Source organism: Ambystoma mexicanum, chromosome 5p (genome assembly GCF_040938575.1).
Source record: "Ambystoma mexicanum isolate Mex_15411 chromosome 5p, UKY_AmexF1_1, whole genome shotgun sequence".
NCBI classification, from domain to species: Eukaryota; Metazoa; Chordata; class Amphibia; order Caudata; family Ambystomatidae; genus Ambystoma; species Ambystoma mexicanum.
This window is the reverse complement of record NC_090930.1, coordinates 968,283,336-968,297,913: the sequence shown is the minus strand read 5'-3', so window position 1 is coordinate 968,297,913 and position 14,578 is coordinate 968,283,336. Positions and strand designations below refer to the sequence as shown.

The 14,578-nt window shown below is 45.0% G+C and overlaps 1 protein-coding gene across 1 annotated transcript in view; it reads left to right on the top strand.

Moving 5' to 3' along the window:
* ABCA13 (ATP binding cassette subfamily A member 13) overlaps nucleotides 1–14,578 on the top strand; it is a 2,251,223-nt gene that overhangs the window by 858,134 nt on the left and 1,378,511 nt on the right. Inside the window, exon 28 of the mRNA XM_069613428.1 lies at nucleotides 3,971–4,076. Coding sequence (XP_069469529.1) covers nucleotides 3,971–4,076 — 106 coding nt within the window. The remainder of the gene's footprint in view (nucleotides 1–3,970; nucleotides 4,077–14,578) is intronic.

Genomic DNA, 14,578 nt, shown 5'->3' with positions numbered 1-14,578 from the left:
GTGACTGGGACCCCCTCTAGTTTTAACTGCATTCAATAATACATTATGCCCATAAATGTAAAATGCAATAAAAATACCGAAACGATTGGCTTTGCCAATGCTTGTTTTATGTTAGGTTTAGCACACCTGTGGCGTAAAATCTGGCCTTCAGTTGAAATTATCCAACATCCCCTCCAAAGCCAGGCTCATCCCATGGTTTTACTCTCTGGAACACAAGGACAGTCGCACACTGTGACATAATGCCATTTGGCTAGTTTGTGAAAGCCTTGGCTTTTTTTCATATGTTTTTAATAGAAAATGATGCAGGTTATTGTGTTTTATCAAAGGTCAGTCTGCTAATCAGATCCTTCCTTCATAAGGCTCCATGCAAAGCACCCATATGACCTTGCTGCATCAGTGTAATGACAACTGTAGCAACTGCTCTTTAGTGGAACAGATAGGTTCAAAGAAATACATGTGTATTCCAAACAGCTGCTATGACCCCAGGACCCTGCAGCCAGATGTGTAATTTTAACATCTGTGCCTCTGATTCAACATTTCATAATTGCTGTCTTATCTGACGGGTCAACGGTTACTATCTAAGGATAAACAATATATGATTATGGTGTGTTGACTGATAAGGCTACACAATTATTATAGCCACATCAATTTCATAAGATACAAGTGTCAGCTTTGGGATCGCAGACCAACCATGTGAGGGCAAGGTGTATTAATGGTAGCCTGGCTGTCTGCACTGCTCAAAGTGAGACAATATCCAGGATGGTATCTTCCTTTGAGTCCCTGACAGTAAGGATAATGCTTCCCCTCAGGCCACAGGAGCTCCTGTTAGATCTCCTGGGAAGCCTGCTTCAAAGGAGCACTTACATAACAAAGGCCAGCTGCACACCAGTGTGTTGCAAACTAACCTTTGAAGTATGCAGGCTTGGGAAGCGGGTAGAGTTAGATAAGCCAGAGAGGGAAATGATCTGTGAAGGGGTCCACCGGTGAATTTTCTGTCTGGCTCTTTCCTTCCTGTCCCCTCCATTTCCTACAGTTCAAGGCACTGTGGGTATGATGCAAAAAGGTGAGGGTCACTTGTAACAGCACCCCTTACCGCAGGCTTGCTTTTGCCAATTGCCAGTGACAATTTGTGTTTATAAGAAAGGGCTTTCCCACTCCTTCATTGATTCTTTCCTGGACACCGAGAAGAATATCTCTCTGGACCCCTGTTGGGAGTGTAATACATTCCAAAGTTCGTTACCATAGAGGTGAAGACAGGTGCTATCCATAGCAGAGGTACTACAGAATCCCTAGCCACCCCAAGGGCACATTGCGGGTGAACTGCTGTGAACCAAAGAATGCCTCTCTAGCAGCTGCATTGGAACCAGGCTACTCGCTGGAAAGTAAGTAACCTCTGTAGGTGCCAGCCAAACGGTCCTGTACTGGGAAGGCAGAACAAGAGGAACTTACCTTGTCCTGCAGCCCCTGGATTAGGACTCCCGGGAACCAGAAGTCCATCAACAGCTGGAATCCTGTTTGCACAACTTCAGACAGCCTTGGAATCACTTCTGATGCCTTTTAACCGAACAGGATCCATGTTGCTACGGTTGGTAGTATTTTGCATCTTCAAACCACTTCTTGGAATATGCAAACTGGATTGACGCGGCATCGCAACAGCAGTGATCCGCACCCCCTTGACTCAAACAGCGGCCTCAACGCTGCAGAATCCTTCAACTCACCGCTTCTTCGAGCACAGCATCGAACCAACAAGACATCACCTCAACCCGACTCGAACCTCAACTCAAACCACTCGTAGCCATTGTGTCACACATTGATGCGACTCAGCAGTAACATCATCTCGAAATGACTTGACTGCCGACCAAAGCCTGTTGGATCCTTCGAACTGTATCACTCTGAACGCTGCATTGACCAGAGCCACCTCAAAGCCAACTCGAAACTGACTCGCTCCTATGATCAACATGACTAATCACAATGTTGACCCTGTTCTATTGCAAGGAAAGTGCATAGAAGCCCAGTTCAATGCTGTTGAACCAACCACGAACCTGGCACTGTTCAAAGGCCCCGTCCCTTGGTCCACTTTCAGGGACCTTAGAAACTTCCAAGTCCCTTTTTGCTCCTCTTATTGAAAAGTCATATCCTTTTGAAAATTTACATTGCTCCAATTCCTTGCCTGATCACCCTTGCTGGAGTACCCAGAGTGCTACTCTATACCACTTCTGCGTTTTCTGTGTTCTTTTAGAAGGGTGGGTTTTAACTTCAGTTTTCTACTTAGTTATTTGCATTTTTTTTTATGTTTGAAGTATATATATATTATTACTACCTTCACTGGACATTTTTATTTTGGAGATTTTGTACTGTTGCTGTTTGCTTTGCTACATCTGTCACTCCACACCCTTCCTGCACTCTGCCCACCTTACCACAAAAGGCAAAAGAGGTGTACACCGATTAGTCTGTGTCTGTTTTACATTTTTTATTGGGATCTCTGCTTGTTTATTAGTAGTGTGGGGAACAGTATGCAGTGTAGCCACTTTGTATCCCTTCACTCCTGCTGAACAGTAGTCACGTTGTCACACCCACTCTCCTGAAAATCTGAACTCGCCTCTCTAAATAGTGAGTCCGCCTGCTTTGAGTAACGTGCACATATTTCACACCCCTCTCTCTGCTACTTCTTTGGGCTCAACCCACCAATGGAAGACTTCTACAAGAGGAAGACGGCCATCCCCTCACCTCTGAGCTGGCAACATTTGCTTTCGGTACAACACTGCCTCTGTCACAAATGTACCCGTTTCCTATTGCATATCCCTTGCTGGCTTGTAAACACATTACAATTCTCGTCACTACTATGCCCCATTTTGGGAGGGGATTACACCTTGAAACATTAAATAAACTGTTGTTTGTAAAGAAAGAAAGACCTTCCGGAGGTCAGAGAGTATTAAGGATTAATGAAGGGGTATACAATTCATAGCCCAATCTGATATTATACATTCTGAAAGACAAATAAAAGTATTTACAAGAAAATAATTCATTAGTTGTTAGCTATGAATGGATATTTGCAGCCAGGGAAGTGTGAGTAGCCAATCAGGTGTCTAGAATAGCGGGCGAGAATAGACATGCTCTGCCCGCTATTTCAGCCACCCAAGTCCCTTCGCAGATCGCGGCATTTATTTTTTTCTTCATTTGGGGAGGTAACAGAGATGATCTCCCTGTTACCTCCCCATCCCCCTAAAGAATCCAAACCTCTTCCCCACCCACTCCCTCCCTCCCCACTTACCGGCTGGACCAGAGGTTTGTGCTCACGTCCCGGTGCTTCTCCTGCCCACCGTAGAAATGGAAAAAGGACTTTGTCCCTTTTTCCTATGGCGATGGCCATCTTTTTTTTTTTTTTTTTTTCGGAGATTGGTATTGCTTGTGCACAATCTGTTGAGGAAAAAAATTAACTTTTGAAGCCCGGTTAAACCCTGTGGTGCAAATGACTTTCACCCAGCTGCGGGTGGCAGACATGGCCTTTAACGGCCTAAAGCTGTGGGCTGTTAAAGACCATGTCCGCCCCCCCAGCAGGGGTGAAAGCCATATTACTGGTTGATATAATCACACAATACAACCTTAATATGTTTTGTTGTCTGTTAGGAATATCAGTGTTAAGCTTAATGGCAGAAATTTCAGACTATTAAACCAAAGGATTCCAGAGTTCTCTAGCTTCCTCGTGCCACCTGTGACATGTTCATGTAGTCTGGCAATTTTAAAATAGAAAAAAGTAAACTACAAGTTCCAAGTTGCTAAGTGAGGTGAGGTTCAATTCCAGGATTAGCTGAACATTTCAGGTCTGACCTGGAAGAATTTATTGCCCCTCCACCCATTGAAATAAATTCACCTGCACAGTTTTTCATTTATCTGGATATTATTGTTTACTTTTAACGTGATGTTTGTGCAATATAGGTTGAGTTTGTAAATTTCTCTTTGTTTTCAAAAGATATTTTTGAAGTTGATGCAACATCCAGAGGAGCAGGTGCCCATCCACTTGGGCGTGGATTTGGAGAACTCACAGTTTTGTGCCTCTGAGCCCACCTGCCACAATGGTAAGCCAGCATGACAACAGGCAAGTCGTTCACTTGTGTTAGATGCAACTGTGATTGGAAAGGTATGGCCTGTGCCTACGGGAGACCAGATCCATTCTGTTCCACAGGTCATTAATCTTACGGCAAGAGGTCTATGTTCTGTGATGCGGTAACCCCCCAACTGGTCCACCACCTACCAACTCTATGCCCTCCACCACACCCCACACATCATGCCCCTGCTGTCCTCAAAACTGAACCACTCTGAAGATGGGACACACGATTCACCCTGTCTGCCTTCAGCTACTGCCCCATACACCGGCAGTGCTTGCACCTGCTGAGGGAAGTTGCTGTCTCATTAAATCAAGTTAATCAAGAAACAACATATACCCTCATTTTGTATTTGTGGAAGTGGACAGAAAAGTAAATATGGGTGAGACGGTAAAGGTATAGGAGGCTGGGGAAAGGTCTACTGCTGGGGTGCATGTGGAGAAACCGTCCCCATAAAAGAATATCAAGAAAAAAGGGGGAGCAGACGGGGGATCGGAGAACAAGATGGTAAGAAAACGAGATTTGATCACATAGCAGACAGGGATGTGGGTCATTAGGCACATGCTGCTAGGGCCTTTGGATAACCCCACACTTGCCTTCAGTGTGTCACCTACTACCCTCCTTTCTGAATCCAAACAGCACCACAAGACACCTTTTTAAAATGTATTTTGCTGCATTCTACTGCAAGAACCAGAACCAAAGGAGGCCTGGATGCTGTACATGACATAGAGGAGGAGGGACGCAAAACACATGTCAATATAGAATGCATTTAGAAATGCGATGAAGCTTATTGAAAGTTTGAGACACTCAGCCTTCTAAAGATGTGGCATGCAGACACAATCAAAAGTGTGAGGAAACTTTGAGTGCCTGACCCTTGAACATTTTCCCAGTGTAGCATGGAGAGGTCATCAGAAGTGTGAGGCACCACATTTAAAGACTGAGATCATTAGCATTCTCAGGGCGTAGCATAAACATACATATTGGCAGCATAAAGTCTTGATTAATATTCCACAATGTTTGTAGTGGCCTATAATACTTAAAGGGAAACTCAAGAAGACAACTGTGTCCAGCAGACTTGGGAGGAGTGAACTATAGCTGGTCTTGCTCTGGTTTTTGAGGGAAGGCATTTCCCTTATCAGTCAAATGCCTTGCTTCACTTCCATATCATCAGCATAGTAGTTTTGTGTGTGGGGGCTAGCACTGCCCCTTGTAGGAGGGCAGTGCTAAGCGGCTTAATCTGGCACTGCCAGAGACCGGTAGAACCTGTTCTGGTAGCCATCACAGTAAATTCTGTATGTCACCCTCTTTATTTATTTTTGTATGTATGAATGCATGCATTGTATGTATTTATAATTCATTTGTAAAACGCACACTGTAGACTGAATTGCCTCTTGGGGCAAGCATGAGGTAGACTAGGAAGAGAAGCAGGTGAGGAGGTGGTGTGTGGAGAGGCGGTGATGAAGAGGAAGTACATGTCTTATGGAAATGAAGGTGTGAGGTGTATGATGGGGGGAGCCTTTGCACACACTAATGCTTGAACTTGACAACCCGCTATCATGCTCATAGACTCCGCTGGCAGAGATTTGCTCGGGCACTCTGCCCTCCTCATTCTCCCCACCAAGAGTCCACCATGCAGAGTTTAGGGATCCTGCTTGATCCTAAACTTAGCTCTACAGTCCTGCAACATGCAGAACTCCCTAAGTTGGGTGCATCTCTGTCCCCTTTGTTTGGGCTGTGTTGGGCCAAATGGTATTGCCAAAGGCAACATTTTAAAGGTTTTTAAAGTCTTACTAAGAAGAGTTTTTATTAAGTGGAGGGCTATTATTTCTCTCTGGAATGTGATGAGGCATGTGCGATATCAGTTTTAAGGTGTTAGAGAGTCCCTTTTTTATTGGTGTCCAATCTCACTGGTGAAGTTTATGGTTAACAGAATGAACTAGATAATGCTTACAATCACAGAGCTCTTCAAACAGCAGAGCAATCTAAATGGGGTAACCTAATTTGATCACATTGTGTGTTGTAGGATGTTTTAATCGGGCAACATCTAATTCAGGGGAGCTTTCCACCCACCCCAAACGAGGTACGCACAATTTTCCTTTATTTTCTCAGGTTCTTTTTCATGAATCTGGGACCCCAATTTAATAACATTTATTTTGTACAGCTTCCCTCCTCTTTTTGGACAAGAAACACATAGGGTTGCAAAGAAGGTATATTTATTAACCAAATAGAAATAATGTAATCAATTTAAAGACAAACGAGTAATAATTGCAGGTGATTCTAACGCAAAACATGAAAAATAATCAACATGCTCGCCATCCCAGTTTTCAATGCTACAGTTATAAAAACAGAGACTTTTGTAACACTCACATCACTATAAGTTTCTATACGCATAAATACCCCTGAGCATGCAAGCACCACAGAAAGAAAGGACAAGAGTTCAAGGTGAATCTTTCATTTGTTAAAAAACAAATTAATTCAAAGTATTCCTGCCAAAGCAATTCTCGCTACTTCCACTTTATTAAAAATGGATACAATCCCCCCGCCCCTTAATCAATAGATGGGTCAGAATTTCAATAGCATTTTAGACTCAATTGCAGCAGACGATTAGGCCTTTATGTATGTAGGTGGCTTATAGAAAGGAAAGTATGTTCAATGTATATGTAGGCTAGATTTCCTTCCATGGTATTTCTTTTTGTTTATCATATAAAAGTGCACCTTTTTCAATTTCAATGGGAAACTTTAAACAGCAAGAGAATGGGTAGCAATTAATCACCCTCTCTCTTTTGCCTGGAACAACGTATATTTAACGACGGTATTCTACTTGATGGTGTATACAGGAAGAGGCTTCAATTACTTTAATGGTCTAGGTATGCACACAGTGAGATGTCCTATGCTCTTCTGTGCTTGTACATTGAACAGCAAAAGAGTCAAAGGATCTTCCTGTATACAGACCAAAGGCACTATTTCTGTCATGATTCCTGCCCCTCATGTCCCCAGCCCTCCAAGATGTCAGGCTGGATGCCAGGCCACGATCACCTACATGGCCCTCAAGAGCCTCTCCATCCCTCCAAAGACCAACTTGGAGTCGGATTTGGTGCTTATGGCACCAGACTCACTCACTCCCATAGGATAACATTGGGGATTGAACTTGTAGTGCATTGATGGGGACAAGATGTATGCCCCAACATATTTCGGTGTAGACTATTTAAGCCACGCCCAGGCTGAGAAACATGCTTTGCGTTTTCTGCACCTGCAGCGTGACACTCACCGTGTTCGGATCAGTCTCCAGTAGGCCTGCATCTTTCTTCTGCGCTCAGCTCCTGCAAGAACACCGTTAGGAACAGCCTTACCTTGCGGCGCTTCTGCCCATCATTCATCACTCCTTCTGTTCTGTGGGCATCTTCGGCGGTGTCATTCCCATCCCGGCACGCCGCTTCCTAAGGAAAAGGGAAAAGAACAGAAAAAAGGCATTAGTAAGCATTCAGCAAATCTTCGCTTATTTTTAAAGACTGTACGAGCTTCAAACGCTTACCTGAATCCCAGCCGCTCTGGGGGAACTCTGTCTCTGGAACTTCTCATCCATCTGCAAGAGGGAAAAGACACTCCAGGTTAGCGTGGACACATCTAGAGGCGCTGCATACCGCGCTTAGTCACTGCATTTCATCTTCATAACTGGCATCCACGCTGAAACGTCGCGGCACCTAAAAGACACAGAAAAATAATTCAGTTCAATACAAATACGCAAGGGTCACATCGCACATCGTGCTCTCACTCACCTTCAGCGCTACTCATCTCAGCAACACGTCACCATCCCCGGACGCCGGCCATCATCTAAGGAAGGAAAGGAACAAAGTTAGACAACTGTTTTAATGACTCATTATACTTACCTGTCGGACTCTTGCCACTGAAGTTACTAGGCAGCAACAAGCCCGCATCAATCAACGCACCCCTGTGCTGAAAGCAGGACGGAGAGCACACTTTCCAAGAAAACAAGGTGAGCTGTGGATCAGAGGGAAGGGTTGGACCCAGGGGAAGAAGGAGTTGAAGCACACAGAGACAATAGGGAGTTAAACTCTACCAATCCTGTGTTTCAGGCCCAGTCTCCAGTTCAGTAGACTCCAGGGAAGGGTTTGAGGTCGTAAGAGGTCAGAACAGGCTGAGTGACGTCCCCATGGATACCAGGTGAGAGTTACAATTTCATTGATCTATAATTCCCAAGCACACATGCTTATGAAATATTTACTTATTTGCCAGGATGTACAGTCTTTTTCTGTTCCTGCTGCCATTGATACTTACAAATACCAGGGCCAGGATTTAATCGAATTACCTTTATAGTAGCAATAATATCACTCCCCCATAAGATTGTTTACCCTTTAGATCTTACTCGCATATTTATTTATTTTGGCTCTATCACAGGCATGTGGGCACCCTCTTAAGGACTGGTTCAACTCTCCTCTCTATGAACAGGTGGGCATCAATCAGCAAAATGGGATCAGCCTTCCTCCACAGCCTGTCTGCTGTCACTGCCACTGAAGAAGGCCTGGGGCTCTAACTCCTGCTAGGCCACACTTACAGTCCCTGCTGATAATCCATCAAAGGTTCCAAAAGGAGAGCAATCTATTCATTCTACTTCCTGTTGTTATCAATTATTCTTTCTCTCCATCAGTCTGTGAGTGAGTGAGTTTGTCCCTCTTCAGAGAGTGTGTGTTGGATCTTTTATAGTACAGTAACCCAATATTGTTGTATAATTTCGCCAATCTAATTGTTTAATTTATGTGATTGTATAGTGTTCCAAAAGTAACATCACAGTAGACATGCCCCTCAGCAGTCATTGGGCATATTAAGGTTGAGGGCAGTCTGATGGGAGAAACTTCTAAACCCAGTTTCCCTCCCCTTTAATGTGATGTCATCTCAGGGATTGCATGCGTTCAATATTGCCACATTCCACATTTGTCATTTCCACACATATGACCACTTTACTGATTTTTCTCACCAGATTATACCATCTGAAGCTAATCAAACCACACAATTCACATAATTATAGCACAAATCAGTACTGAATTATAGATTTTTCCAATTAACTCACATCTACATTTATATTCCAATTATTTTCCCATCTCAGAGTGACAGGCTCGTCCCTGCAGATGCTATAACATATGACACACAAGAGTGCTCCATTTCTTTGCGACAAAATGCAAATGTGCCTACCTCAAACACATTCTTTGTTCTTCTACCTAATGGAGCATATCTAGCTGAACATTGCAAACAATAAATTAACTTTAAATTATTTTCTGTTCAAGAATTATGGGCAAAATTGTGAATTGCACTGTAAAAATGCATGCATTTTTACAATAGAAAACATGAAATAGCATCTGGAGTTCAGTCGGTCACCAACAGAGCATCTGGAGTCTTCAGTTCATTAGCTGTTCAGGGGTAATATGTATGACCTAGAGGCCTGGCGGTGATAAGGTCTTTGATGTTCGAAGCCACAAGGGATTTATGACATTTTTGCTGCCCGCATTGGACAGTCCCTGCTCTGGAGAGTTTTCGGATTTTCCGGGTAATTAATTCTTCTGCCTTCACGAGAGACGCCCAGATGGAAACATCAGTTAGTCGCCACAGATCTGCTGAACCCCCATTAGTTCAAGATTTATATTAGGACCAGCCTTCCCGTGACTAGGATACAGGCCAGTTGTTATCTTTATGGCTGAGCCGACACCAGTTCATCTCCATGAGAAAGCATTGGATCTGTTTTCACATCTCATTTTGTGGGAGGTCGCATGGGCAGAATACAGATGTCAAAGCTCAAACCTATATCCGATGCTTGATTCAGGTTGCTTTCTTCCCATTCTCACTTTTGAAGTTCATTTTTCTGTGCCCCTAGATGTTACCTTTTCCATGTTAGAATTTTCATGAATGCAGTTTATTAATTTTGATAAGAGTTGCAGGATGCTGTCTGATATTCTTATATCTTCATCTCCGGACCTGTCAATTATAGCTTTATTTGAGTTACTGCAAAACATTGAACGTGTTTTTTGCCTGCATTTCCCAAATGCTGTGCACAGGCCACAGCGTGCATGTTTTTTTAAAATGACACGTGGATCTGCATCTTTCTTATTATTTAGACTTCCTTATAGTGTATGATTCAATGTACTGTACTGAAGCAATGGGGTCATGCTTCCTATGATGGGAATTTGCACAGCAGTAAACCTTTCACTGGCTGTTTTCTCCCACAAGAGAAAGGATGTGCTGCATATCTCCTCAGGTGTGCAACACCAGTGGGGTAGTTGGGATGTAACCCCTGACTTCACTGCTTAATCAAAGTGTGCAATCCTGGGCAAATAATGAGGAGTCCTTCAATGTGATACATTTCACAATAGTTGAAAATAATATGTTTGTTACAGTTGAGTAGATTAAATGTATTTATGGACAGCATGGTATCCCCTCAGGCTTCTTTGTCGCTGGCTCCCAACTCCATCACCTAGATTTACACTATTGCAGCACTGACCATACCTCAGTCCCATATCACTTGACTTGGCAGGAGGATGTATAGTCTCACCAGCCAGTCAGTGCACAAGAGATTCTACAACAGTGGACTGACTGCAGTATTATCAACATTAATTTCCTGTCCCGCTGTTGCTGCCACCCAACTTACTTGGGATGGTCACAGCTCTTCTTCACAGAGGGATGAGGGAAAATCTTTGCTGTGGCCTATTATCCTACGCTGTTTGGTCTTACAGGGTACAAGAAGGAGAAGGGCAAGTCTGCCTTGTTGTGTGCAGGTCTGAAATGAGGTGGCTCTGCATGGTCTGTGTATTTCAGGTACCTGTGGAGTTGTCTGGTTTATGTGTACTCCAGGTTGGTAATGTAACTTGTTTGTATAGTTCCCTGCAGTATCTGTGCGAGTGGTGTTTAAGAACAGCGTAGATAGTTGTGTTGGAATATCTGAGGTGGTTTTGCGTGCTGCTCTGGGAAATTAAGTGTAGACCCACGTCTTTAAATGGTGTGTGTTCCACTGTGTGCTGTTTAGGTGCTGTTGTTTTCTTTATGATATGTTGTCAGTTATATTGGGAGGTAGGATGACTTGGCACTGGTTATTGATGTCATATCCTGCCCAGCAAGTCATCCAACAACATCTTAGCACAACCTTTTTCACTTTGGAAACCTCACATTGGTCACATTTGTTCATAGCCACATAAAACATTCTTTCTTCAACTTCTATGCATTGTTATGCTGTATGATGTTAGGCTAAGCCATGCTATATCAGATATCACTGTGCCAGGGCACACATGTGTAGTCAATTGCCTGGGGCCTCTGTCTGACTGCCCACTGACATCTCAAAGGCACTCCAACTGCGGTGTCACTTAGGCTTACAAGGGACTATGGTACAATGCAACTAAATCTGCACCACAAACAACCAGCTGACAAACCCAGGCATACACTACATCACAACCACAACATTGCCATGCTGGCAGGTACCACAATAAATGTGCATTTTGTCTTTAAATCCTGTCATGTTTTTGAAGAATTCGGTTGGCCCGATTTGCTTCTAATTGCAGTTCCTGCTGCACATTTGAGTCTAATTCCCGGTTATATTGCTTGGGGTCAACACGATAGGGGCTCCATAGCATTTAGGAAAGGATGCATGGTGCACCTTTTCTGATGCCCATGTCTGGGGAATGCGCATATTGTCATGACTTCAGTCGGGCGGCGTTTCTTTTCTTTATGGAGACGCCATTAACAGTTCCACCACGTCTGACGGCCGTCTGGGAGCAACGCTCTTGTGTTTATCCAAGATGGCCGTGGCGTTTACTACAGCCGGCTCACTGTGGCGTTCCTCGCGTTGCACCTTCACTGTGTTCTTCCGACTTGAAGGTAACGCTTGGTGGTTCCCACCTACGTGTGTTCTCTCCTTTGATTCTTCCCTTGTCCCGTCTCCCTGTGGTTTCCCTTTGGCTGTTTGCTCCGGTGCGGCTCCATACTGGTCTTTCGCTCACTCTCTCCGTTCCCTCTCCTCTCAGCCCTTCAGCCTGTCTTCCCTCGCCCATGCTTCTACACCCTTACCGCCTGGGCGCTAGTTGTTCCATACTTCCTGGAGCTATTTGCGAGCCTTACTGGCTACTTCAGGTGCACTTACCACGGCTGTTTCTCTGGCGATCCTTCTGCCCACTTGTGAGTCTCCTCTGATCCCTCCTCTGGATTCTATTGAGCTGCTCTACACTGAAGGATCGTTCTCCTGGACTTCTCATTGCCACTGACACTTTCACCAGAACAACTGCTGCAGGGTTTTTTCTGCCTTTTCGGCTTTTTCCCTGCTCAGGGGCCGGCTCCCGGGAGTCCCCGCTGTTCGTGTTCCCTAGTTACCCGACAGTGTGGCATCCCAGGGAGCTCGCCCCTACTTACGTCAAAAGAAGGAAGCAAAGAAGACTGATAAAGCACAGACCCGAAGACGTCCTGGAAGAAGGCCGGAACTACAGGACAGGTCCACAGACGATTCAGGTGAGGAGGAAGGAGGGGATAGTTCGACCAACCCTGATATCCTTGACAGAGTGCAACGCCAAAGGACCCCCATGGCTTCTCTCGAGCAGTACCAAGAATTGGTGGCAGCCATTCAGGGGCTTACCGTAGAAGTGCAATCACTCAGGTCCGAAAATCAGTCTCTGCGACAACAAGTAGCAGCTCGTGAGGATGCCCGTGGAGATCTACCTCCCCTTCCCTTACCTTGCGGGAAATTCGACGGAGATCCAAAGACATTGAAGGTATTCTTGGATGCCTGTCAGTTATATTTCACCTTCCGCCCTCGTACTTATGAGACCACCAGGGCCAAGGTGGGTTTCCTAGTGTCTAATTTAACGGGAAGTGCCTTGGCATGGGCTTCACCGTTGGTATTACAGGCTGATCCAGCTATTGCTAATTACGATCAGTTTGTGCAACTCCTAAAGTCTCGCTTTGACCGACCCGAGGTACAGTATGCCTCTTATGAAGCAATCCTCGATATCAGACAGGGTCCGCACGATGTACAGACTTATGTTACCTCCTTCATGCAGCTTGCCACAAATGCCGGATGGCCTGATTCTGCTCAACAGACTTTGTTTCATTGCGGCTTGCATGAAGACATAAAGGATAAATTGGCACGTATTGCACGACCTCAGACGTTTCAGGAACTAGTGCCCCTCGCTCTTCAGATTGAGTATAGGTTGAGAGAAAGAAGACAAGAAAGGAGACGTCCACGACCTTCTCCCTCAACCTTCTCCCCAAACCCTTCTAGGGAACATCCAACCTCATCCGCTGGGGAGGAACCGATGCAAATAGGCACCACCCGAGGACCTTTAACAGCCGAAGAGAAGAAGAGAAGAAGAGAGCTAGGCCTCTGCATGTATTGCGGTTCTAGCAAACATCTGCTCCGTAACTGCCCTGAGGTTCCTCCACGCCGCCAGGGAAACGATTCACCCCGAACCTAAACAGGGATAGGTCCGGGGGTGTTGGGATGAATCCCTGTACCAACACTTTGACTCCTCTTCCCCGTGAAGACAATCGTCTGATGGTATTTCAGGTTAAACTGTCCCGGAATTCCTCTACCTTCTGGGAGGCCTTAGCCATGTTGGACTGTGGGGCAGCGGGGAATTTCATCGATGTATCCTGGGCTCAAGAGAATGATGTGCCCATTGTCCCGAAGAATCTACCCATTCCGGTGGAAGGGGTGGATGGCCAGCCTCTGTCCTCAGGACCTGTTACTCAAGAGACTCTGCCACTTCGGGTCGAATTGTTTCAACATCAGGAGGAAATGGCATTCGATCTCATTAAAGCAGCGCATTTCCCGGTGATCCTCGGGATCCCGTGGCTGCGTAAACACAATCCAAAGATCGATTGGTCAAACAATACTATACAGTTTCAGTCGCATCTTTGTCTTAATGAATGTCTAAACAATAAATACCCCCTAGACTCCCTGCAGAAGAGTGATTCCGTGCTGACAGCTTCACTCCATCAAGTACCGGAACACTATCAGGAGTATGCGGAGGTCTTCATGGACAAGCAACCTCACTCCCTTCCTCCTCACAGAAGAGAAGACTGCACCATTGAGATCCTACCAGATGTGTCTGTTCCTTTTGGAAGGATGTTTCCCCTATCTTTACCCGAGCGGAAAGCTCTTAAGGAATACCTAGACTGTAATCTACAGAATGGGCTCATCCAGGAGTCCAAATCACCCGCTGGAGCATCGCTATTCTTCTTCCCGAAGAAGGGATCATCGGAACTCCGTCCTTGTATCGACTATCGGGGCCTAAATCGCCTTACCGTTAAAGACCGTTATCCTATGCCGCTAATTAAAGAGATAATAGAAGCTGTCCAAGGTGCGTCTGTCTTCACAAAATTGGATCTTAGGGGTGCGTACCACCTGCTCCGTATAAGACAGGGTGATGAATGGAAAACGGCATTTAGGACCCCACTAGGACATTTCGAATATCGAGTTATGCCTT